Genomic DNA, 26,123 nt, shown 5'->3' with positions numbered 1-26,123 from the left:
ATAGAACTGTTACAGAACTTTGTCCTTCCTCAGCCCGAGGCACGTATTTGACTTCTTCTTTAGCAAACACCTGAGTAAAATATTAATTTAATACATCAGCTATTTCCCTTTCATTACCTAGACATTGCTCATTATTCTGAATGCATTTGTGAACAACTCCCATTTGGCCTCCACTGTAATATTACCTTCAGTCACTTTCCAGGCCAGCATCTTTGTTTTTACCTGTGCTTCTAATTCATTATTTCCCCCCCACCCCAAATTTAACTTTAAAAAAATCATTTAAGTGCTGTATTTCTCTCAATTCACTTAAAACACATTTAGGCCACTGCTCCCTAGCCTTTAATTTACTGGCTTTTGGGATAAAATCTGTTCTGTGAATCCATTCTTTATTGATTCCGTATCTATTCTACATCAAACCTCATCTTACCATGATTTTCCCTCCTTCCATTTTAGTTTAAAGGCTTTTGAGTCTCTATGAATCCTTGTGTCAAAATGACTGATGTCCACCTATTCGAGATGCAATCCTTCTTGTCTGTACAGCTAGCATCTGGTGTAATAAGTTGACAGAAAGACATGAAACATTTACAGTTCTCCACAACTTGTTACAGATTAAAAAAAATCAAAACTTAGGTTAACCCACTGCAACAGGTTTACATTGTCACAAACACACTTGGAATGCCTTACGGTTCCTATAAATGAAAGGGTCGACTTTCTAAACCATCTGAGCCATTGGACATCACCAAATTTTCTGAACTGATCAAGAAAATCAAAGTTCATTCATTACAACTATGAAGACAGGCAAGCTAATTTACAATACATTTCCTTTCCTACAGATACAAAATAAACCAGAAAACCATCTTGGACAGAATATTCTAACTAGTGCAGCTTCTATACAGCACATGTCGAAGCCTTATAAAACGGGCAAGGAAAAACCAGGTGCAACAGAACAGGGCCCTGAAAAACAGTTTTATGTACATAGGTTTGAGCAATAAAAAATATTACCAAGTATTAGAGAATTCTTGGAAACACAATGAAAAAACAAGATGAATATAATTACTCCATCAATAGATAGACTATCCCTGTAATCCAGATACAGACGTGGTCTAGTCAATGGGTTTAATAACTCTTAACTACATCTAGCACATATGCTTATAATTACACCCCCACAGATAGTTGTCTTCTCTTAGCTCATGTGAATGTGTGCGTTTAGTGAAACAGCCAGCAAGAATGTCTCACTCATCCCATAAGCTTACACTAATTAAGATAGAGTTTGTAAGTTTACTGCCATTTTGCTTGCTGTTATGAAAATCAGAAATTCAAAAGCAACTGAAGCTTAGGTTTAACATTTACACAGATAATGCCTCTTTGAAAACTACAGGCCCACTATAAAAAGGTCTACCAACTTAATTTAGTTGGTATAACCCTGAACAGGGTAGTCTGACAGCAGTACGCACAGGCACTGCAGTGTAGTAAAACATGAACATATTTACAGTTATTCTGCATTTTGTGAACAGGTTCTTCATGAAAGCACAAGAGTTGATCAATTCAATGCAGATAAGAATGCCAACATGTAATGGGAGAAAATACTTTTCCTGCCAGGAATCATCCATTGAAAACTAATTAGAAAACCTTTTTATAAAAACCATGGAGACCTGTTTCTATGGCAAATGGTCTTAAAGTTAACATTTCATTTCTAGTCTTAATAATGTCAAGCACACAGGCGCAAGTGTTTCCAAGTCGTAAATCCATCAGTTTAATTATCACTTACGGGAATCCAAAACAAGTTTCCAATAGTCCTGAATGCCCGCACTGAGAGGAAGGCTTTTTTTCTCCTAACTTTTGAAACTGCTGTGAAGTGCTCTTGCGTAAATCCAGGGGTATCCGGGACAACAGTGTTATCAAGAGGGTGCATCTTGCACAAAACCATCCAGGCCTGGTCAGTAGGCCTCCTAACGTTAGTAATCAATCTTCCTAGCCTTAGCCAAGATGCTCTTTGCATGATTTACTGATCACAGAGCCCACAGACAGAAACACTTGCGGTACTGCGCAAATTAATTTTGGAAAAAAGCTTAGCACTAAGAAAGACACGCTGTCTTGTTTTAATTCTGTGCAGCGCTCTGGGATGGTCTGGCATAAAGGGCAATACAGAAGAATAAGCTGTATTATCTGCATTGGTGCAGGGGAAAAAGTAACAAAGAGGGCAGCTTATTAATGAGACCTTACAGTACTGGACAGACATGCCTATATACCCTACCTGATGAGATAAATATCTATATATATATATTAATGCATTAAAAGTTTCTTTTTTCTCAAATACCTGTAGCACGCAGCTTTCAGTTTTTCTATGAAGGGTGTGTGCAAAGCAATGCATCTTGATAAAGCAGCAGAATAATGCAGTATATATTTATACAAGCTGAAATCCACTCTCTGGGATTATCCCCAACACAAACGGTACACTCCGGTCATACAACAGAACACAAACTGGAAGAATGGAAGAAAGGGAGCAGTCACAGCGACAGGCCGGCAGCAGGCCCTGTTCTGGGAGGTCGCAGCTGCAGGTGGATGGAGCGTTGATGAGCTGCAGCTGTGAGCCGTCCTATTTAAACAGCCAGTCCACACTCTCGTGACGAAGGAAATGGCCTCTGGTAAGACGGTCTCCTCACCCCACAGAAAGCACGAGTGTTTGGTACATCTGAGTGCTGCCAGCCGCACATGCCCCAGCTGTGTGAGGGGAGCAGCCTGAGGAGGGACAGGCGTCTGTCTGATGCTGGTTTTATTGCCGGAGGACAGGGCAGCGGAGGTGTTGGGAGTGCGTGTCCTGTATTTGTATTGGTGAAGGGAAAGTAGTGGGAGGGAGGACCAACAGTTTCCCAGAACTGGGAGCACCTTGTAAGAGCAAGGAACTGGAGGAGCTCCACTGAAAAGACGGCTTTAGACTGACAGCCCACGGTGATGGATCTGGAGTGGGTTCCCTGCAGCAGCTCGTCTCTCCTGTGTGGTTGTGCGAATGAGTGAGGATATACTGTGATCATAAAGAACGGTTAACTTCTGTGTTGAATAATTAATACACCTGGGGCAAAAAAAGCACATAAAAAACACTGAACTCTCATGGCCTACACTGGAAGGAACATGTCGACATACTGTATGCTCAGGTCTTCCAATGTCCGGCTGGCAAAATTGAATTGCTCAGCGATCCCTATAACAGGAAAGCTGGATAACGGGGGGGTCATCAAGTGGAACGAAGAGCATAAAAAAAGGTACAAACAAGAGGACAGCATTCAGCCAATCTGACCCATTTGGTAGCCAGTCCAAGAATCCCAACAAGTTTCTTGAAGGAAGTAAGAGTATTGGCTACAACAACAAGGCAGGCTGGTTTGTTCCATTCTCCCATAGCTCTTTGTGTGAAGAAGTGCCTCCTGTTCTTCGTCTTAAATACACAAGTATTTATATTTTTCCAATTCCACGTGCGTCCCACTACGCTTCCTATTCTGGTTAATATTTCACTTCCGATACAGAATGTGGAATTTGAATACTTGCATCAGTTCACCTCATTTAAGACCACCTTTGATAACACTTAGGGGTTGCAAATGGAGCCTTATAAATGTGCAATATTAATAATAATAATAATAATAATTGCTTACACTTATATAGCGCTTTTCTGGACACTCCACTCAAAGCGCTTTACAGCTAATGGGGACTCCCCTCCACCACCACCAATGTGCAGCATCCACCTGGATGATGCGACGGTAGCCATAGTGCGCCAGAACGCTCACCACACATCAGCTATCAGTGGGGAGGAGAGCAGAGTAATGAAGCCAATTCATAGAAGGGGATTATTAGGAGGCCATGATTGGTAAGGGCCAATTGGAAATTTGGCCAGGACACCGGGGTTACACCCCTACTCTTTTCGAGAAGCGCCCTGGGATTTTTAATGACCACAGAGAGTCAGGACCTCGGTTTTACGTCTCATCCGAAGGACGGCGCCTGTTTACAGTATAGTGTCCCCATCACTATACTGGGGCATTAGGACCCACATGGACCACAGGGTGAGCACCCCCTGCTGGCCCCACTAACACCTCTTCCAGCAGCAACCTTAGTTTTTTCCCAGGAGGTCTCCCATCCAGGTACTGACCAGGCTCACACCTGCTTAGCTTCAGTGGGTTGCCAGTTGTGAGTTGCAGGGTGATATGGCTGCTGACTTGTGACAATATTCACAATAGTAGAGATCCGTTACTACAGTGTTATTAAAACTCTACAAAAGCTCTGTTAATATATTACAGAATTTATGAATGGAATTTGCAACCCTTAATCTGAAGTGTTACCATATTGACTCGCATAATTGAACCCTTACTCAGAAAAGCAGCCAGGGGACATGGTAGTTAAAAATAAACTGCTGCAAACGAAAACCCTGCTCAGAGTAAGGAATGCTGCATTCGCGATATCATCGATTTAAGGAAGAGCAAGCTTGCTGTCGTTTTGCAGCACATTCTATAGCACTGAGTCAGGGGGACCCTTGGCTACCATTTAAAATCATGCTACTTTCCAAATTAATATATTTCTGAAATCTCTCTGGTCCAGACTGAACTTGCCAGCAAAACCACAGATGGAAAACAAAAAGAGAAACAAAGGAATTTGAAAAGTTATTGCGCATAGCCTAAAGCAAGCATACACTGTAGGTCTTGAGAGCCTTCCACAGTGATATAAAAAAATAATTACTGAATTCATTCTGCAGATTTCTCAGAAAAAGAGTGTAACGGTGATACCTCAGGCCACCTCAGGCCAGAGTTCCTGCAGGTCAGAAACATGAATTGGCTTTTAGAAATTCAAAGTTCAATTAAAGTAGAAGAAATTCAAATTTCACATTTATCCTCTTAAAAAAGCACTTTTAAATTATCCAACATTTCCTTCCAGACTTTGACCTAGAAGACTGCAACTTGGCTCACGAGTACCTTGAACTAAATACAGATAACAGAGGAATCTATTATTGTAGTTAGAAATTCCATGATCTCACCAATATTTAATCAAACACCCCACTGAGACACTGTGAAGAATGTCATTAAATTAAACACTTTCAGATAACATCATGTATAATTTGGCAACAAACTGATAAATGAACTATTAAAGATATCAGGTTAAGAATTCCATTATACCCTGGTCATAGTTCTGTTAAAGGTTATTCAAGCATATGTGCATACTGATGACAGGAAAAATATACAGACCTATTGCATATCAGGGATAGGCAACCACAGTCTTCATGAGCTATGGGATCCTGAAGTTTTGTACAACCTGTGCTTGAGTTATTTAATGTGATTTTGTCACTCATATCATTCCAAATCATTTTCAAACTTTCAGCTGGTGAGGATTTCAAGACACCCATAAAGAATCAGGACTAGCTACTGCTGTTATACATATTTTCAACCTATATCGTAGCTCACTTTAAAGTGCACCTGCCAAACAAACATGAATTAAATGTTCTTTATAAACGCAATTAATCTCAAACTGCTATATAGTACATATAGGAGGGCACTCTCTTCATCCACACCTAACATGTAGCACTTACCTGTGTAACACGTGACAAGCATGACACAAATCAGCCCCACTCCACAGTAGTTTAGGCAAAGAAATTAATGAAACAGCTTCACTAGCTAAGTTCAGATAAAACTTTAGGAGGTAGGCCCAATTTTGTGAGAGCAGAGTGGAATTCCACAGGACAGCACCTTCTACAAAAACAGCACCCTCTATTTTCCAGGACAACTGGTTTAGGAATTTTGGTCTACATGGAAAAGCATATCTTAATAGTCCATCAATACCGCTTACAAGAGAAAACTGTTTTTTCTTTTAGGTCTATCACCAAGTACTGACCAGGCCCAGCCTTTCTTACCTCTAGAGAACAGGCCAGAAGGTATTTATATACTGTTATATAAACAGTTATTTCCAAGGACCAAAGGGGTTTCACAGTTGCCAAGCCAGAACAACAGTTGTATAGCATAGAGCAGATTACTCTATTGTATGACTGCAGCTACTTTCCTGCAGCACATGTAGAATAACAGCTGGAACACAAAGCCTTAAGGAGTAGAATGTCATGATTTTCTTTTGAGGAATATTTAGGGTAAGCATGAGAAATCATTTTAAAGACACCAAGTGATTGTGCACATAAAAAATGCAAATGTCAATGTTGTAACTATAAGGCATGTAACTATAAATTTAACAGTTACACCCCTCGGTATTAAATTTAATCAGCAACTATCTTTTTCAAGAAAAATGCTGACCCATTAGACTCCCCTGGCAGCACTTACACTGACTGGCCCTATCCAAACCTACCAAGACGCATCAGAAAAGAGAAAAAACCCAAGCAATACTGGCTTAGATGACTGAAGATGGCAATAGTTCGTTTCTCCGAGCCAAAATTAACATTAAATGCCAAGGGTATTCCTGAAGAATTTAAAATGTTTATTTATACAATGTCATTTTTAAATGTGTTGGGGTTGTTTTCCTTTCTTGACCACAATGGAATTTCAGCAGTTCAACTGACAGGCCCCAAAAAAATTAGATCTATGACTGGGGCAGCTTATTGGCCAATCAATCAATTGGATACCTGTCGCTCTGTTCAAGGAACCTGAAACGCTGAACCACAAAAATCAGCAGTGAGTTATGTCCATGACTCTTTCCATGGCGTGAAAAGTAGGAGTTACTCCACCCTGTTAAAAGCCTGGAAACGCAAAACTTTTGGACAGGATGTTTAATGTTTGCTTAAAATTTTCAACCTTCAAACCGGACTTTTATTTCATTATTTCGTCTTTACAAAAATAGGCAGAAACATTTGTCAAACACTACAAAGAACATATGGACAGCATACTTCCAAATTAAATCACATGACAGCTTTACTGTATACAGCTTACCTCTTGAAATTTAAGATTCAACACTTTTTTCTGAATCATCAGCACATTCATTAAACTTTGCATTGTACATAAACTTCAATGTGAAAAACATTTGTCTTACGTACAGTGTATATTATCTGTTTTTCACCAAAAACTGGATTTAGCATCATCGATACAACCAGTGACTGCAAACTGAGGTCTGCAATTTGCAGAAAATTCCAATACACTATTTAATACTGATGAAAACATCAAAGGATAGCCTAATGATTTTGAGGTGATGCGAGTTTAAGAATATGATCTTAGTATCTGTTTTATCCTTTTAGATTTATGTGCTATTGGCTTCCAAGTTTATTACACTCATCTATTTAGCTGATTCAACAAAGAAATTAGAAGTCTTTCAATTTTCCTAGAGATCACATATCACATACATACTTCACTTTCACTCCTCTGACTTTCCTGTGGCAAACTTTGTCAGCACACTGCTACAACAACAACAAAAAATCCTAGTAAATTAATGCAAAGGTTATTAAAATTGCTTTCAGCCTCAAAGACAGATTTTCCCCCTACCTCCCATGCAGGTTTGCTCAACAACCACTCTGACACTGAAAGATTAGGAAATGCCAGAAAGTCTCTCTGCAAAGTAGCTCAATGAAGCAGGGAGCCAACATAATTTATTAATGTCAAGAAGTTAATAAAACATATCATAAGAAAGCAAACTTTTAGCACAGTGCTAAACTTGGCAGGTCGTATGTGTAAGATAAAATACAGTTAAATGTAGCATTCTCATCTACAGTACACGCTGCATAACAAGATAGATTATAGTTTTGAAAATAATACTTGAAGAAAACCAATCAAACCATCACGGGTTCAGTAAGGGGCACACAGAAACGTGTGATCAAGTTTATTTTCATCTGTCTTCTGATGCAGACAGAGGTGAAAATAAGCAGATACTGGTAAGATAAATGGTGCCGGAACGCAGTAGCCTACCAGTGAAACACGTTACCAAGGTCCTGTTTTATTTCGACGACTCATACAGAAAAAAATTGTGTAATCCAAACATTTTTTAACTTTCAAGATGTGAAAGAAACTTTAAGCATACACAGTAAACCACTTTCCTGAAGTTTCAGGCTTTGTACAGGATACACCAACTGTCCACAAGGTCTGACGTTTTAATATCATCTAATCACAAGGGACCACAGGACAGCGCAGTCCACTTGCTATATAGTTAATGCATTACTCGTTCTTAGGTTGTCACAAAATAAAAAAGGCAAATTTATGTCACTGCTGCTCAATTGTAGATACAGTAAGTGTGCATTGTTTGGGTATTGTTGAATAGCACATTTACAATTCCCTGGGAGGAGGAGGAAAAAATACCTTTCTCCCTAGGTTGTAGAATACTCTGGACATTTGTTTTGAAATACTTTTTTTCTGTTTCAAGTTTACCTGCTTCAAAAACCTTTTCTGTACGCAGGACATTAAGTCTAACGGCTTCCATAAACAGTCAGGAATTGTATTATGTAGCGATGCGCGGGTTGACTCACACCAGTAAAAAAAAAGCCGACCCGCGCATCACTAGTATTTTGGACTTGGATTAAAGCAAATGGAAAGAAAATGACAGCCAGTGTATAGCGAGGCTCTTAAAAGATAACAATAGCGATGCTGGAGCCACTCTGTGCGGAGTGTTTAAGCTTTGCATTTTATGCGAGCCCTCATCCGCTGCACAGATCCTTCACCTCATCTCTTCCGGTTTTCCTGCGCTGCAGAGGACGGAGAGCGCACAGCTGTCTGTTCCACCAGACCTACAGCCCTCCCAGGGAAAGACTGTTTACTGTTCCCTAGCAACACTAAAACAAACGTGCAGATGTGGAATCCTGAGCTGCACTCAAGAGCTGCAAAGCACCAACAAAACGAGATTTGCTAAATTTATAATAACTCTTAAGATACGTCATTAATTTTAGTGAAACTGTAATGGAAATTGTTGCTTAACACATGTGTAAAGATGCTAGATTTATAAATGTTCTAATGGTTTTAAAATGCATAAACAACATCCAGCCAAATACATCAGGAACTACAAATGGTTTAAACCCTCATACAGAAACAGGGCTACTGAAAACAGCTAACTGCTACAGACCATTTAAAAATAGAAAACAAAAAGTTCCTTATAATTTTTTTTAAAAGAAACCCTTTATTTATTAGATTATTTCTAACTCAAGAGGAAAATAAGATAGGTTGGTCTTGGAATACAAAGTAGAGGCTATTTCCACACTGAAAAGTAGAAGAAAAAGAACGTTTCGGGTGTTGTGCCTAATTCAGGTGTGGAGTACCCTTGTTTTTGTTTTTTGTTTTTGAACAAATAAAAATAAATCACTAAGAATAAAAAACAGGAACTCCAGCTCTACCAGTTGCTCAACATGAATTACCAGTTCATCTCCACATACTTGACATGGTGATTACAGTCACCACAAAACTACACATCTGATTTTTCCAAGGCTAGAGCAAAATTCTTCTCTAAAGTTAATGTTTAGACAGAAAAAAAATAAAAGGTTTGCATGGAATACCAAAGGTCCACTATCTGCTGTTATCTAAAATTTAAAGAAAATAGCATTGATACATGCATTGGATTGTGACAGGCTTGTATAGAAAACATTACAAAGATGGGAAATGCATAAAGATGTAGATGTTATTATTCTATGAAAAGAAGTAGAGAAATATTATAAGCAAACCACACACAATACTTTTAGAGCCGGTAAATTAATACTTCAAAACATTCCACTTGACGGTATCTCGGGTTTTACTTTTACATAAAGTGATAAAACTGCAGAAAAGGAGTCTTTGAAAATGTGATGCCTTCTTGGTGATGTATTAATAAAAGATTGTACTTTCAGTTATTAATAGGAAAATATTCAAGGCTGACTGAAGAAGGTCATGGGAATCTGATGATCAACCTGCAGTCTGATCAGATAAGCAATCTGTGATTTATTATTAAAAGCAAACTTTCCTGACCTTTTAAAAATAATCTCAACACTGAAGGTCATTTCAGGTGCACAATTTGTTTTTTATAGGCTGGGTCGCGATACTTAATTTATTCAGAATCATTTTAACGGTTAAAAAATTCATGGTTCATGAAGTGGCTTAATTACCGAGAAACATTTTGATTCTTTCCACAGGCTATAAGCAGTGCAGCCCACTCATGTTTCTGTCCTGCACATAATGGTTCAGTGGATTAGAAAACTTACCTCTTCAAACATTTCAGTCTTACTTTGGGACAAAGTGGTTCACAGCCTAACAAAACAGGCCCTTTTATCAAACATTGGTTTGTTTACCATTTCCAAAGCACAACTTGAAAATGCCTATTATACACTTAATCATTTTGTGAAAAGTCATCAGTTTTTTGTGAAAAATACATCAGATTTTAAAATGACCGTGAATTGGGCAAGATTTAAGGAAACTACGACACAGGACTCAGTATTTTCAAAGATAGAATTTAAAAAGCATTACCAAAAAAATAAAAAGGAATTTGTGCCACTCTCACACAAACTGTTTTCAGAGAATCCACAGGAGAAAAAGAGCAACGGGAGACGGTGTAAAAAAAACAGGCTGTGTGTTTGGGATATTGCCTGGCAGTGCACTGGCACCACAGAATCTGGCTTAGGCCCCAGAAGGAGTAGAACAGTGGTATCTGCCCTCCTACAGGCAGAGGGGAGGAAGCCAAAACAGCTTGATCTCCCTTATCTCACTAAAGTGACCCCAATTGCCAAAACAGTGAGATTAAAAGGAAGCAGGTTTCAGCTCCCTCACTTCAGAGATGGGCTGCAGAGGTGAATCAAGGGCATAAAAGCCTTTGTGAATAATGGTCTGCACACCTCTACCAAATACGGAGGCGCTTCAACAAAGATGGTCTGAAGAACCCAGGCACTGGGGAATTGCTAATGTAGCACCCATTCACAAAAAGTGTGAAAAAACTGAATGAAGGAACTGGAAGGAGCCTGACTTATCACAAATAAGGTTATGGAAACAATTAGAACTGAAGTAGAGGATCATGGAAAAAGTATATCTTAGGAAATGGTCAGCATGGACTTCGAAAAGGCAGGTCTCTGAATGAGGAACAATGGTAATGGATGCACATGACAGGTGAGATGGTATGTTTAGATTTTCAGAAGAGGTTTGATAAAGTTACTCATAAACTAGTAATTGTTCAATTGCAGGCAGCAAGCATTAAGGGAAACGCTTACATTAGGACTGAGAATGGGTTAATAGAAAACAGAAGGTACAGGGGTGAATAGCAAAACTGGGGTGACAGAATTCATGGTATACCACAGGGCTCTGTAATAGGACCACTGTCAAGTTTGCAGATGATACCAATTTGGTAGGATTAAGAAAGCAATAAAATCAGTCAATTCAATTTATAAAGACCAATGAAACTCAAACCCAGGCAAACACCTGACAGTACTTTATGCAGTACTGTCATAAAGGTCACAAAAACAATTTATAAATACAGAATTAAAAACACTGAGCTACAATAGGTTACTTATACTATTGTGACATTTATATCTTCTAGACAATGTGGGGAAGCAATCAGAGAAGCAAAATGTGAGCATAGTGAAAACTAAAGATGTGATTTTAAAATTGCATAATGCACTAGTAAGGCCTCATTCAGAACACTGGGTCACCACATTCCACCACAGAATTGATACGGCAGCTCTAGAATCTACAGGACTCACTGCAAGTGAACAATGAAACACGAACCAAAGGGAAAGTGGGAACTATGTGGGAGTGCGTTTAAAATCGAGAATAGGAGGTTCATCTTTGAGAGTTGAATGGAGCGAGCTAACCAGCCAAGTTGTTGAAGTTGATACCTGGCTTCTTTCAAAAACAGCTGGGTCGATTAACTACCAAATAGGTAGATGGGCCAAATGACCTCCTCCCATTGGTAATCTTTATGTTCTTAATGCATAATAACTTAATAGCCTTGAACCTCAATTCTCTACAGAAGAGGGCTAAACCTGCCTGTTCTCATATTCACCCTCTGAGGATTTGTATTCTCACCTAACATTAATAATCACCCTAGAAATTCTGCTCCCGTTAAGTGAAATCTGAACAGGTGCACTATTGTGATTATTTTACAACACGAAATAGCAAGAACAAAATATACAAGTTAAATTAGTGCAGCTGAATTAAGCAACAGCCACATATGGTAGTACATTTAGATTTGTATAAGGTAATTTATGGCTCCTCTGGTACAAGCGTGGGTCACAACATCACAGTCAATCAGACATGTGGAATTCTATTTCTGGCTATATTTTCTTAAGTAATAAAATGCAGGTTTCCACAGACTGCTGGGCCTTGATAATATTTTGTCTGTGAAAGCCCCATCACATTAAAAGAAAAAAAAAACTGTGTGTAAGCAGATTTTTACAATTGTCTAATTGTAACAGCATGTTACACACCACACGGAAGGAACCAGATATCCAGAGAGCAAAGCTCATTTAAAAGTGTGAAAAAAGTGGTTCAATGACTCTAGTCAAACTTTTTGTTCATAGTTATGTTTTGTGCACTGTACAGTACCTTGGGTTGCTTGGGGTGAGAGGTTCTTGATAAAGGATTTTTTTGGTCCATTTGCACCTAAAACAATTATTTGTTACCAAAAATAATTTTGTTTTCTCATAATGGAGTCTTGAAAGTAATTTAAAGAATTCTGTTTCTTCTCTGTTCTGAACCATTTAGTGGCTGAAGACCACACAGCCTACCAACATACTCCTAGGGAGATAAGAGGGACAATAAGCCAATTAAATGTGTGACAAAAACTGTGGTCCACCTTTAACGAAGATAGGGGCTTGACCCACATCTTTAAAAATCTCTTTTTCTTCCTACGAGCATTTTTGCACCTGCAACAGATCATAAACTGTTTTGAAAAAAGCAAATCATTACACAATCTGCTCTTTCCCAAATACTGCTTTGCCAATTAACTCTGAACTATAATACTAGTAACAGCAGGCTGAATAACTATGAAAATGGGGTTCCCCAGCAAATCAAGATTGGCCTCATGACAGGAATTTCTTTGTGCTAATTTGTGGAATTTTCCTTCAACCAACACTAACTTCTGCCCTTTAAAAAAAACTTTGTCCAATTAGCTCCCAATGTCATATCATTTCAGTAATCATTCACTGAACACTGGACACCCAGGCAGTCCTAGTGTAAGGGCTGCCTGCATGCCCTTTTCTTCTCACCTCTCAGAATCTGCGTCTTGGAAACTTCTTCATTGGCTGCATTTCAATTTAATCCCCATCACAAATAACCCAAAACCTACCCGATTCTCACCTCGCAAGATACTACGATAATTTACCCACCCACACCAGGTCATGACTACTTCCCGAATTTAAACTGTTACTCAACTGCTAAAGCTCTTTTATCTTTTATTTCTCCCCCCAAAACAAATTAACAAGAATCTATTTCTTCCATCACCCACAGAACCCTATCACAATTAACCCATTCCCCTCGGTGGTACTTAGCAGAAATATAAGAATTTGTCAGTCCTACCTCCTGCTAAGGGTTTACATGACATAAAACAAACCTTCAATTAAAAACAACCCACAGACGAAGCCACTCCCTCCCTCGGCACTGCCCCCAAAGTCAAATAGATGTGCATAGACAACCTCCTCCTCCAGGGGGCGACAGACACGCACTGTGGAAGAAAGACGCAAGTACAAAAAGACTGCAGCTACTCACATCATGAATAATCAATATGCCCATATGAATGTAGACTGTTATCACTGCAAATATTTGTTATGTTTTGGATTGTGAACAATAAGAGAATGAACATCTCATCTCTGAGGATTATGGGGACAAAGAGCAATCTGCAACGCAATGCAATGTGACTTCCATAGAAATCAAATCTTGAATCTATATGGATAGACCAGAAGTTCTTCAAGTGGACAAGTGGTCCAAGATACAGGTGTGTCAGGTTTAAAGAACACTGGCAATGCACGCAAAACAAAGGCATGGAAATCAAACTTGCTGTCAAAGCCAACAAACTGCTCCTGTTTGATCATGTAGGCACTGCATCATTCTACTGACAATACAGTGAGCACATATGGCTAAATGAGGCTCCTGCACTATTTAAGCTACAATGAGTGCCACTTTGGCCAAATTCAGACTACAGCGATTTGGGGAACCATTGGACTGACAGCCTTGAAACGTTGCATCACCCTCATCACCTCACAGGTTAGTGCTTCTTTTTATTCCCTTATTAAACCTAGCAAACCAGGCCAATCACTATGTTTCATTTTATACCTCCTGAAGATGTACAGTACATTGTACATTTTAATTTTGCCAAAACTAAATGAAGCACAATTTGTATTCTCTCACCACTGTATCAGCATTTTGTTAAAATACCTCAGGGCTCCTATTCTTAAAAAAAGTCAGTCATTGTACATTTTCAAAACCTTTAAAAATAAGAACATCAAAATAAGACTTAAATCTACTTCAACGAGAACAGGGAAGATAATAAATTACGAAACTAATGTCTTCTTTTAATCTTACTTTTTGATAATGGACAGACAATAACAGACTGGACCGGCAACTTTTCAACAAAAGATGAAACAATTTAAGCAGGATGCACAATTTAAACAGGATTTTATGAATCCATTATCCTTGTGTCTGCACTGGAAATTTATTTCTGGCCTTGCTATCGAGACGGGTGGAGTAATTTCTGCCCTTCTACCAAGTTTGGATTCAATTGAGCTAAAAAAGCCGATTTCTCTTGCTGAACAAGACAATAACTTAGATAAGAAACTCAAAGATAAATACAAAGACCTCTGAGGAATTTACAGGTCCCTTCAGCTGCACAACATTATTATTCAGCGATCCATTTATGTTGGTATTATCCTCCTTTCACTAATCTCTACAAAACAAAATGAAATGAAACAATTTTGCCAGAATCCTTAATCTCATTTGAAAAGCAGCAATCTGAATAAAAGCAGTCACTGTGTTTTTTATTCATGTAAAATATATTCATCTGGCATTTGTTTAGTCTAAGAACTCGTGATGTCCTAAATCATAGATGTCTAAGTATTTTTCTCAAGAGCTAAGATCTAGTAGCTTTTGACAACCTGTTTAACTTAATGGCTTTATATTGATGTACCAATAAAACCTTTCCTGACTGTGGACCCCTTAAGGTCAGGGGGTATACATAGCTGTGCAGACTGTTTCATACTCCCACCACCCTTTGCGTAGGGAAGTGTTTCTTGTTCTCATTGTTAAATGCACTCCTATGCACCGTCCGTTCCTCTAGTTTGGTCATTCTGAAGTCCACTGAGTTGACTTTGCATTTGAGGATTTTGAATATTTTCATCAGGTCTTCCTACAGTCTTGTCCGCTCAAGACTAAAAAGGTTCAATGCAGCACATTCCCCTCATTTCAGAAAGGGTAAGGAAAGCCACACATGAACAATTATGATAACAAAAGAACTGAAACTTGAAAAAAAAATAGCTTAACTTTTATATCGGAATCACTCGAGTGAACTGAAGCACAACAAATTCCATTTACCCACAGAGCTCCGATTAATGCAGCCAGTTCATTTCAGCACATTCCCAGTTGTGTGGAATTAATCTACTTAAATCACTAAGTAGGAAGCAAAACGTGCTAGACTTAACTGTCAAGCAGGATACAATCTTAGAACAGCCCATTATAGGAGGCTGTAACAGAACAAGCCAAAAACTGGCACTGTTGAAACTGAAACACAACAGCATGAACACTGTCCATGTACAAGACTGCTTGCAAAAGAAGAAGAGCAGATAGTTCTGCTTAACAGCATTCACTCAAGAGAGTGACTGGTGAAGGTGTTGTTAATTAAGTATAAATAACACCCCTCATTTCTCTCCTGTATACAGGTAGGTGTCACAGAAGCACTGGTGTTTATACACATCACAAATCTGACAACCATCCCGTCAGCTGAAATTGTACTCTTTACCTTAAGTGCTTTTCTCGGATAAATCAGAATGAAAAATTCAACATCATGGATTGTTGGGTTTATGCATGGTCTACAAAAGCATCTCCAAACCACAGCAGAGCTAGAGTGAATGATCCCTGGGGCAGGGACAACCATCCTGTCGGGTCAGACCTGAACACTTATGAGGTGCCAATACAATGGGATGATTGTTGCAAGTGGAGGACATGTCCAGAATTAATCATGTGATCTTTTATGTGGAGAAATGAATGTAACCAACTTGCCGCACGCAGTGCTACTTGTGTATGAAGATATGGAGTGTAACATATTCCTTGCCTCTCTCCTACAAGAGGACTTGAACTCATTTAGTGGTACACCTACTCGTATACCCAGGAAACAAAGAATGATTCAGTCTTCAGGATGGCCCTGCCCTCTTCCAGCAAGAGCAGAGCTTAATGAGCATCAAAAGAAAACAAAAGAGGGACACCGCCCAGCCAGGCAGATCAGCAGAAATGTCTCCTAGAGATCACTGGGGAAGAGCTGTCAATAACAAGTCACAGCTGAGGTTAACATAGGAGCCACACATAGTTAAGGCCAGCTACCTGATCAAGTAAGAAGATTGAAGAATAGGAAAACCTCATTATCTTCAAAATAATTATTCATTCTGTGAGCTTTAGCATCACAGAAAAACAACAACAGATCTGTTTTTCTTTCTTGCAACCCACATCTCACAGGATCTGAGCCCTGACTCCTTGTGCTATGGCCAATTCTTCCTCTTGTCATAACAAAGTAGCTGCCTTGAGCCAATTTGGAAAAAAGAAAACTCTGAAACAGCTGGTGAGCATTAACCATTGTGAGCAATGGGAACTGTCCCCTGTTCGCCTTTTCAAGACTTCATACTGAATCAACATGAGGGTTTCATGTAACGTGCCATCTTTTTCTGTTCCTAGTACAAAAACAGCCCCCACTCCCGGGACCATTAACAAACTGAGCTCATAGAGCTGAGCAAAAATGAGTTAAATTCCTTCACAAACTCACATTCGAAAATAGTATGCCATCAATATATACATCTGATCTCTAGTAAAATCCTCTGGTCCTTCGGCGGATTCCTGCCAAACCGTATACTCAGACAGTGGTGATCCTGAACTTCAGAGCTCAGCCATAAATCATGCAGATACACACTAACAACGAGATCATGGAAACCTTCTGTGCCAAAGATATACTATACATATTAGCATAGCATGAGATGAACTTGCAAGATGCTTCCCCTCTTCACAAAAGCACAAGGGCTAACCAAAGAACAGGGTTTGACCAAGAGCAAGCAATGAACTAAATCTGCTTTATGAGTCTGAAGATCTGAACGTGCCCAATCCCAAATGTCAGTCTGACAATAATGGTGCTGAACAGTACTATGCTTAACTTTTTGACTAAAGTCTTGTTTCCCTAGGCTCCATTCCAGTAAAGTGTCAACTCAAAGCCCACTCCACACTCCGTTCACTTCCTCTTACATTCTTTTATTCCACAGTGACAACGAAAAGACCAGGATTTTACCATTCCCTCTCTCAAAGCCCAAGCACCGACGAACAGAAATCAACATTTGTAACAAGACAGTAATGACTGGAGTAAACTACTCAGCTTCCTTCAGACAAAATACTTTCCTCAATCTGTCACAGGCTTTTTTTTTTCCCCTCCCAGAATTCCCCGACCACTACTCTGTTGAGGAAATTAAGCCTTAATTTCACAACCATGGCTTAACTTCAATTAAAAAAAAACATTTAATTTTCAAATTGTTAAAGACATTCATATCATACAAGCCATAGATGTGTTTTCACTTAATTGTCATGCATCTCTTGTAAACATTTGCAAAGGAAGCAATACAATTTGTTATTGAAATGGTCATATATTCGAACATTTGTATGGGACTTTGAGCCTGTCATGCACTATAAAGTGCTTCCAATATAAACTCTGAGTATTTGTGTAAGTACATAACCAGATATGGTACCTTCCAGACCCCAAAGGATAAACAAATCACCTTGTTTGGTTACTTCAAAAGCTTTTGCCCCCTATTTTTTTACATTTAGAAACACAAAACATCCTTCTATTTAACCATTAAAAAAAAAAAACACAGGCTAGAACTAAGCAATATGGCTATATTCAATCAAGATCTTCGTACAGCCGGAAAATAAAAGCTCAGAAGCTCGGCTGCTAACACTGAAAATAATTGCACACAACACTAAGCTTCACCTGAAATTAGGTTTTGTTTCTGAAAATTGTATTGAAAGCTGGTAATGGAAGAAAATGTACCAATTTGCAATAGTACAATAGAAAGAAGATTACTCACAAAGAAAGTATATGATTATATTACTAGGTCTCTACATTAATCACTGACTGGCAGCACAGCACTCCAATACAACAATACTGCAGCTCTAATGTCTATCAACAGCTGTTGTTTCTGTGGCAAAAATACAGCACTTGAGGAATCCCCGGAAAACACTCAACAATAAAGAAGAGCGACAAAGACAGGAACATAAACACTGTCTCCCTACAAATCTACACAAACAGTCTGTGGGATTTAACCATTTCCAAGATTTCGTGTTTGTAATCTGGGACAACTGTCAAGTAAAAAGATAGGTGAAATCGGCTTTTGAAAAAAGAAAATCATCCAATACTTTTAAGTTCTGTATATAAAACAAAGCAAGAACAATGCTTAAAATTCGGTGTTTAGCAGTTATCATCCTAGTATCTAGTAGCTTTATTACAACAGCTTTTTTTTTTTTACCAGAGCTGTTGACCAGGTTTTTAAAACAGAGACCCATTTGTGCTTCTCTTCTGATGAAGCACTTCAGCCTAACCCTCCACAGACTGGGGTCAAAATGGAGGTTTCACACAAAATGAATGATAAAGGGGTGGCAGGAGGTCATAGGATATCATGGGCAGGACCTTGATCCAGGCTGTAAGACAGCTACAGGGATATGGTTATTTGAGGTTGAGGGAAACTGGGCTCAGTCAAAAAAATCCACCCAGGTGACTGGATTACGCACCTGAGGCCAGAGAATAGCAGTGGAGGTGTAGCAGACCACGTCGCCCTCATGTGGCAAAAGTGACATGGTCATTCAAGAGGGCAGTTTGTGTTCAGGAGAGAAGACGAAGCTAGGTACATGTATGTTCTGGAGTCTTTTTCAACCTTGGTGAAAAACCTGGGCACACTCTCATGAAATGAAGTTGGTCAAATAGCACTCATACCTTTCAAACACCAGTACAAATATTGCAAGCAAGTATGGTAATTCTTCGTGAAAAATAATGGATTTTGTTTTTCCAAGAACCATAGAAATTTGAAGAAATCCAAAGTTTCACATACCAGAAGTATAAAGTACAGACTTTATATTTATATTCTGAAAATTACAGCCATATGTTTCTGAAACTAACTGTGCTAAGCAAAATGAAAGAACCTGCCAAATTTAAACAGCATGAATGCGTAGGCGGTAACTTCCTGGTCATGTGGCAAAATCATCATTACTTTTCTGCTGGAGCTTCAGTCCTTCTGGAATCGGTCTGTTCAGCTCATCCCCATACGATTTCACTAAAAAAAAATACAGTTTGGGCTACCAAAGGAAACAAAAAGAGAAACATTTTATCTTGTTTCCTTTGGAAACACTGGATCAGTCACAAAAGGCTTTTAAACCAGGTCAAGAACACTTTTCATCTAGGGGGAAAACACACAGCTACAGTTTAGAGCTTAAATTATTTTTATTTAACTTTAAATATTAAACATGGCATTAAATGATATGAACAACATCATTTAATAATTTCTATTAAATAATGCAGGCATTCTTTGGTATCATGAGAACTACATAGAACTTTAAATGATAGCCAACCAGAAAAAAAATGCAACTTTTAAAACCACCTGCAAATACAAATATAACTTCACTCTTTTTTTTGCTCCAGTCAAGAAGTGGCACTCTGCATAAAACTTTAAATGAAAAATGTATAACAGTACATTTGTTATATTTTACAGCAGTTCAGCCATGGAAAGAAATCCATTAATATAATCATTAAATAGATAAACTTCTATATGACACTTTAAGCGACAACAAGAATACACCAGTCTGAATTCAAATTCAGCCTGAAATGGTTAAGGTCTAAACGAAATTTTAAGAGTTTACAAGAATGCCTGAGGTCAGGCGTTGTCCTGGTCAGTTCAAGGTCATAAATATTCAGTCTTCTAATATACTAGTACCGCATGGAAATACTGGGTTACATCAACATACTCCATTCCAAATGTGCTAGAGGGAGCATTTCACAGGGGGGTAGGATATGTTTGAAATTCAGACATTTACCAAGCCTTGTTTACACAGGAAACATAATCTTGCATACTTTCGTTATGGTGTTTCAAAAGTACAGAGAGACAATCATCATTCAGATCAAACTGTGTTTTGTCAGGGTCTGAAAAACAGATGGAGCATGAACATTGGAGACGAAAAGATAAAGATTATGCTTTAGTAAAATTGTGCCGCCGATATCCTAAAAGTGACTGGAGCCCATAATGTGCAGCTGGCTCACCCCGTTTAAAGTTACTCAAGTTTCCAAAAAGGAAGTTAGAGAACCTTCACACACAATAAAATATAGGACTAAAACATACGGCAACATTCTCACACAATGAAATCATTAAAAAGCGAAATTGCATATATTCTACGGTAAGCCGTCCTTACAAGCAGTGTTACAATCCATTCTTAGGCTTTGTCACAATCAGTCCTAATAATTTAAGTGACCTTAATAACAGTCAGTTGAACAATTCATTAGAGATCTGGCAGCGTGTACATTTCGAATTTGAAGAGATTGGAAAGTCTGGAACCTGAAACCTCAGATTCTTGAATATTTCAGAAATGTCCAAATGGAAAGAAAAATCAAAACCTAGGGAAATTGAAGTGTAATGTTAATTTATTAAAAGACCTAATATAAATCACACACAAATAAGGGCACTAATTCCTCTCTAATTCGTAAGCAAAGAAAACAAATCTGGAAGTCAGGCCCCACTGGAATTTGTGGTTTTACCAATGGAGAAATGTTAGATGTGAACACATAATGGACTGCTGACCTAGGCAAGTCAGCATCCACAGCTGCTTTTAAAAAAACAGCAATTACCTTTCAGCAAACGGAAGATTTCAAATTACAATGTGGGATCTAGAATCTAGATGCGACATGCCACGAAAGCACCCAAAAATTAATTTGAAATACTCTTACTGTAAAACAGTACAGAAAAGACACAGCGATTGAGAAACCGTCAGACAAACCGCCAATCTGATTCACTCCACTCAATGTTGACATTCTCAAATGAAGTTTTCTTATTGCTGTGCACATGATCAGCCTGGTTTGTAAACAGGTTTGTAAACAGCAAATGTTACATCAGTGAATCAACGTCTGTGACAGTTAATATCATAAGAGCAGGGAGAGTGACGTGGCACAGATTATGACTTCTGGTTGAATTGTTTTCCAGGAAAAGGCAGAGATTACATGTAGCTTTGAGGAATGTGCAGTGCGGCAGCATGGAAGCCAAAACCATGTGAAGCTGAACTACTATTGTATCTGCACAGGCTTTGAGGAAAGACCTGAAGCCCATCACACCCGAAACAAGAACCATCGTTCTGTCCACATGCACATAGAAGGTGCTTCTGAACAGGTCTCCAAGATATGAAGTGAAATGAATAGAAACTGCAAAGAAATCAAAAGACTGCTTTGATTAAGTTTAGGACATTTAAGACATTGTTAGAGAACCTTGCAAACCATGTTCAGGAGCACTGTTCTACCTGGTGCTTTCAGGTGAGCCAAGTCCTTCCTGTTTTTATACACGAAGAACACTAGATTGCTATGTGTAGAGTGGATAATGTGAACTAGTCTTTTGCCTGTGAACCACACAGCAGTTAACCTCATCCCATCCATAATCAGCCTTAAATGTAACAGCCATCTGAACTGGACACTTTCCTTTAGAAATCTACTGTGCAGTCCCCACCAATAACTGCATTTTCTACACTAAATGGCAATGCTGAGGTTTTTACCAGCTATTTCAAAAGAAACCTCCAAACATTTTAAATTGAAAAGAAACTTTCTTTATTCACGATATCCATCCAACCATTTTCTTCCCACTTCTTCCATTTCAGGGTCACGGGGGATCTCGGCAAGCAACAGATGCAAGGTGGGATACACCCTGGAAGGGACGCCAGTCTATGGCAGTGCAGACACACACTCACACCTAGCGTCAGATTTCCCAGAAGCCAACCTACTAGTACTACCCTACTACCCTAACCTAGAGGAAACCCAACGACCCCAGGGAGAACCTACAAACCCTGCACAGATAGCATTCCAAAATTGAACCCAGGGCCCCTGCACTCCAAGGCAGCAATACTATTTTCAGTATCATCATTATTTATTGTTAAGCAGTGTATTCACAAAGAAAAAGCAGATGAAAGAATATGCGATTTGGAAACGGACTCTCTTCTGTTTTATAACAACTTAAACTGCAAAAGACAATAACGAAGACAGGTAAGAGCTTAAGGAACAAAGAGCAACAATATTAATTATGTCAATACTAAATCACAGCCGGCCATTATTTCTCTGTTCAATATGCTAACTTCCCATTCACATGTCTTTCATTGTTTGAGAGCATGTATTGGCTTAACCTCCTACATGTCTGCATGAACTAAGGTTATCACAGGCCACACACATTGATCATTAACAAACAAATGCTGAACTCCCATTTTATCGTTTACCTCTCTACCTGCACCATAAGCGTTAAGTACAAATAATCCGGTTTTGCCTTTAGGTGAAAATTCCTTTCCCAGTTTCTATACTGGCGAGCACAGAATACCACGGCTGTGTTGTCACCTTCACCCATCACCTGCTTCTGTGTTTCCTAAAACCCATTAATTGGTGCATTTGTTACACCACATATTTTAGGTCAGCTTTGAATGTCTTGCTTTGAAAATTAACAGTCCAGAATAAAGGTGCCTTTCGATTTCTTGAGGCCCATAGAAACTAAGGGATAAATACAGGATATTTTCCAGGGCCTGACAAGAATGCTGGCAATGCATGAGCAGGACTCAAAAGGTCTTAGGAAAATAAAATGCCACAGCTTCTGTGCCAACACAGTTGCCTGACGGTACACCCTGCTGCCAGCAATTGTACAACTACAAGTCCTGCTGGGGAAAAACTGATCCCTGTGCCATTCTGACTATAAGAAAGGCATACAACGGAGACCATCAATCAGACAACACTGAGACCAGAAATAAACGTACAGCATTAGGTAAGTCATCTGCAATATCTGCCAGACATGCTTAACTGGATACTTTAATCACTTGTGCTCCAAAAACTCAACCTGTCATTCCTTAATGACCACAAACCAGTCAAGCAAAAAAGGGATGCTTAATAACAAATCAGGCCAGGGCTGATTAATTTAATTAAAACGGAAGGCATTTATAATAATGTCAACCAATAAAAGCCTAAAGAGTGTTCAGTTTCTCAGCCATAAGGTCTGTTGATTCAGTGTTCCTGGCAACTTCATCATTACATCTGAATTTTACATGAACCAATTCTATGTAAAAGGGAAATCAGGCTAATTAATAAAGTAGGTTTAAATGTTAATTTGTAAACAAAAGTAAAAGTCAGTGTTTAGTTTAGAAATTACTCCTTTGCAATTAATATTTCAGACAAAATGCATTAAGGATTAAACATTAGAAGCTGATACATTTCTGAAATGTGTGTTTTGATTACATGGCCCATTCACAGCTGTTTAAGGTTTTGCATCTGTTTCAAAAGTTGCAGTCGAGTGTATTGAAGGTTCTTCTTTAAATGTGAATAACGTAATTGCTGATTAGGCTCCGTTTTACACATACATAAACCTAATAAGCTTTTTTCCTAATATAAAAACTGACATGAGATTTTGTGTCTTGATTTAATATCTTAAATTTACAGCTCCAAACCAATTAATACTCCATTTATTAAAAAGGTACTTCAGCGTCCTGTAACCTCTCAAACTAAACTAATGAAAAATTCTCTTTGCACTCCCTCTTTTTTTTCCTGTGATTCCTTGCTTGTATTTTTTTTATCCCATTTGAAAGAAAGGCTCTTCTATATGTAGTGGTTTATACAGTGGGAATGTGGGCCTGGTAAAGATTAACCTACCCCCAGCAAAGAAATCTCTCTTCCACCAAATTCCTCACCACCCATCTGCAATGAGTCCAGGAGACATACTGTATTCTTCCTTGGCGGACAACATCTGAGAACCTTAACACAGTATGTACTCTTGTTAAGTGTAAAGAGTAGTTTTCATATACCTACATTTTTCATAAAGCTTCAAAATCATTTTGTTCTTCACAAAATACAACATTTCCAAGCATCTTTCATCTGCCTCACTCTTAATTTCCTGAACCAAGACATACATGTACAATACATGGATGAACAAATGTGAAAACATGTCCAAAACAAATACTTGTTAGACTGTAACAAATAAACCACTTGATTTTTATTCCTCTTAGATTTTTTTTTATTTCTGACAAACATAATTCCTCTCAATACATACCATTTCAACAGAGCACATTTTTAATTACAGTCTGGATAAGCCTCACAAAAGTCTATAGGGTTGGCAAGCGCACTATATAATCTTTCTGCTGAACACCAAGCTGAATAGTAGGGTTAGTAAAGGTTGTTCAGTATGGAAGATGGTTTTATGCCATCAATAAAAAGGGAAAATGAACGTGGCTACCATTATCCAGAAAGTTATTTATATTTAAAAAATGTACCAAGAAAGCAGAAAAGCCATTTGTTATTTTAACTTCAAGTGTGCATATAAGCATTTATGGAAATTACGGTAACAAGCTTGAAACCTCCAGCAGCAGGTACTGGCTTAAAATGGAAGCCTCAGATTGCAAAGCTGGAAATTAATAAAACTGCTAAGCAAGGGGGGCAGGTCAATTGCCTACTACCACCCAATGAGACTGAAAATAATGATCTCCTCATGCATGCAACCTTTTCTATACTCTTAAGAGTCTTACAATATCTTTTCCCCAGAATATGTGTGCTTCAGAAGATCGTACTAAAGCAACAGGACATTGCAGTGACTGCATGGCTATATCGGACAGCAGCATTACCATCTTGAAAACTGATCTCATAAGATCTTGAGAAGTAATCAAGGCTGCTGTGTTTGGTCAGTACTGGGATAGAAGACCTCTAAGGAAAACAAGTATGCTGCTGTAAGTGGTGCTTGTAGACCAGTGGATTGAGCTGTTTTCTAACCAATGCTTCAATATGGTGACCAGGGACAGTGCTGTACAGTCCTTCAGATGAGAGCTTAAACCACAATGCTCTGTCATTGTTCCAAAAAGAAGGTTAGTTCCCCAGGTTTCCTGACTAAATTCCACTTTTGGCTTGAACAGTGTGATCAGTGATCTACTGTACCTTTTTCTCCTTTGTTCAATTGAAGAACTTTCTCATATCTCACCTGATCTGTTGCATCATGGGGCTGTGGGTATAGAATGACTGCTTTGTGCCATTCAGTGGTGGATGGAGAAGGCCTTCTCCTGTACACTAAGCCCTTTGGGATCTTTTGGATTGGAAAGTGCTATAACTTCATTACAATATGCCTTTATGCAAACATGACGTATAGTTCACCAAAAAAACCTTGCTTGCAACAGATTGATGGGTTACAAAAAAAGGAAGTTCAACAGCCATCCACTGGGAAAATTAGTTGCTGCATCTTTAAAAGTAAAATGCAAAATACCATAAATTTCCTACTTAATTTCTTGCTGTTTCTACATAAAGATATCAAAAGTGTGTACCTAAAAGGCGTAATACCAGAATACTTAAAACATTTAATGCCTAGAGTTACAGAAATTTCAGAGGTTAATACAATAGTCCAAGGGAAGTAATATGTAAACTGCTGGAAAAAAAATATGTTGATGGATAATACATTTTAAACCAGTACAGGAGACTGTGGCCAAATACTTTTACAGAACACTGCTGGAATAATGCCATCTCTTTAAGCATAAACACTCCACATAATTTACTTAAATTCAGTTTTGGCAGTCTGAGCAAACTATAAAGAAATCTTATCACAGAAACAGGAAGAACAAAAGGTTACAATTGCAAATCATAACAAATCGCAAAGAATCTTAAGCATTCCAGTGGATCACTTAGCAAAGACATCTTGCAAAAAGCAATCTAAAACAACCTGGTGTTGGAAGAAACTGAATGTAAATAGTCCCAATACAGATCCACCCACAGAATGGAGACATTTTGGAGGAATGTACATA

General features: G+C 38.6%; 1 protein-coding gene across 4 annotated transcripts in view; it reads right to left on the bottom strand.

Moving 5' to 3' along the window:
* LOC148661326 (protein bicaudal C homolog 1-like) overlaps window positions 1–26,123 on the bottom strand; it is an 87,498-nt gene that overhangs the window by 55,351 nt on the left and 6,024 nt on the right. For 2 of the 4 annotated variants that reach the window (XM_088634851.1, XM_088634852.1), the window contains exon 2: window positions 19,340–19,402. The exons of the other annotated variants lie outside the window; for them this stretch is intronic. In XM_088634851.1, coding sequence (XP_088490977.1) covers window positions 19,340–19,402 — 63 coding nt within the window. The remainder of the gene's footprint in view (window positions 1–19,339; window positions 19,403–26,123) is intronic. 4 annotated transcript variants of the gene reach the window in all.

This window comes from Lepisosteus platostomus, chromosome 6 (genome assembly GCF_059453375.1).
Source record: "Lepisosteus platostomus isolate fLepPlt1 chromosome 6, fLepPlt1.hap1, whole genome shotgun sequence".
NCBI classification, from domain to species: Eukaryota; Metazoa; Chordata; class Actinopteri; order Semionotiformes; family Lepisosteidae; genus Lepisosteus; species Lepisosteus platostomus.
The sequence above is the reverse complement of the archived record's forward strand: the minus strand, read 5'-3'. Positions and strand labels throughout refer to the sequence as shown.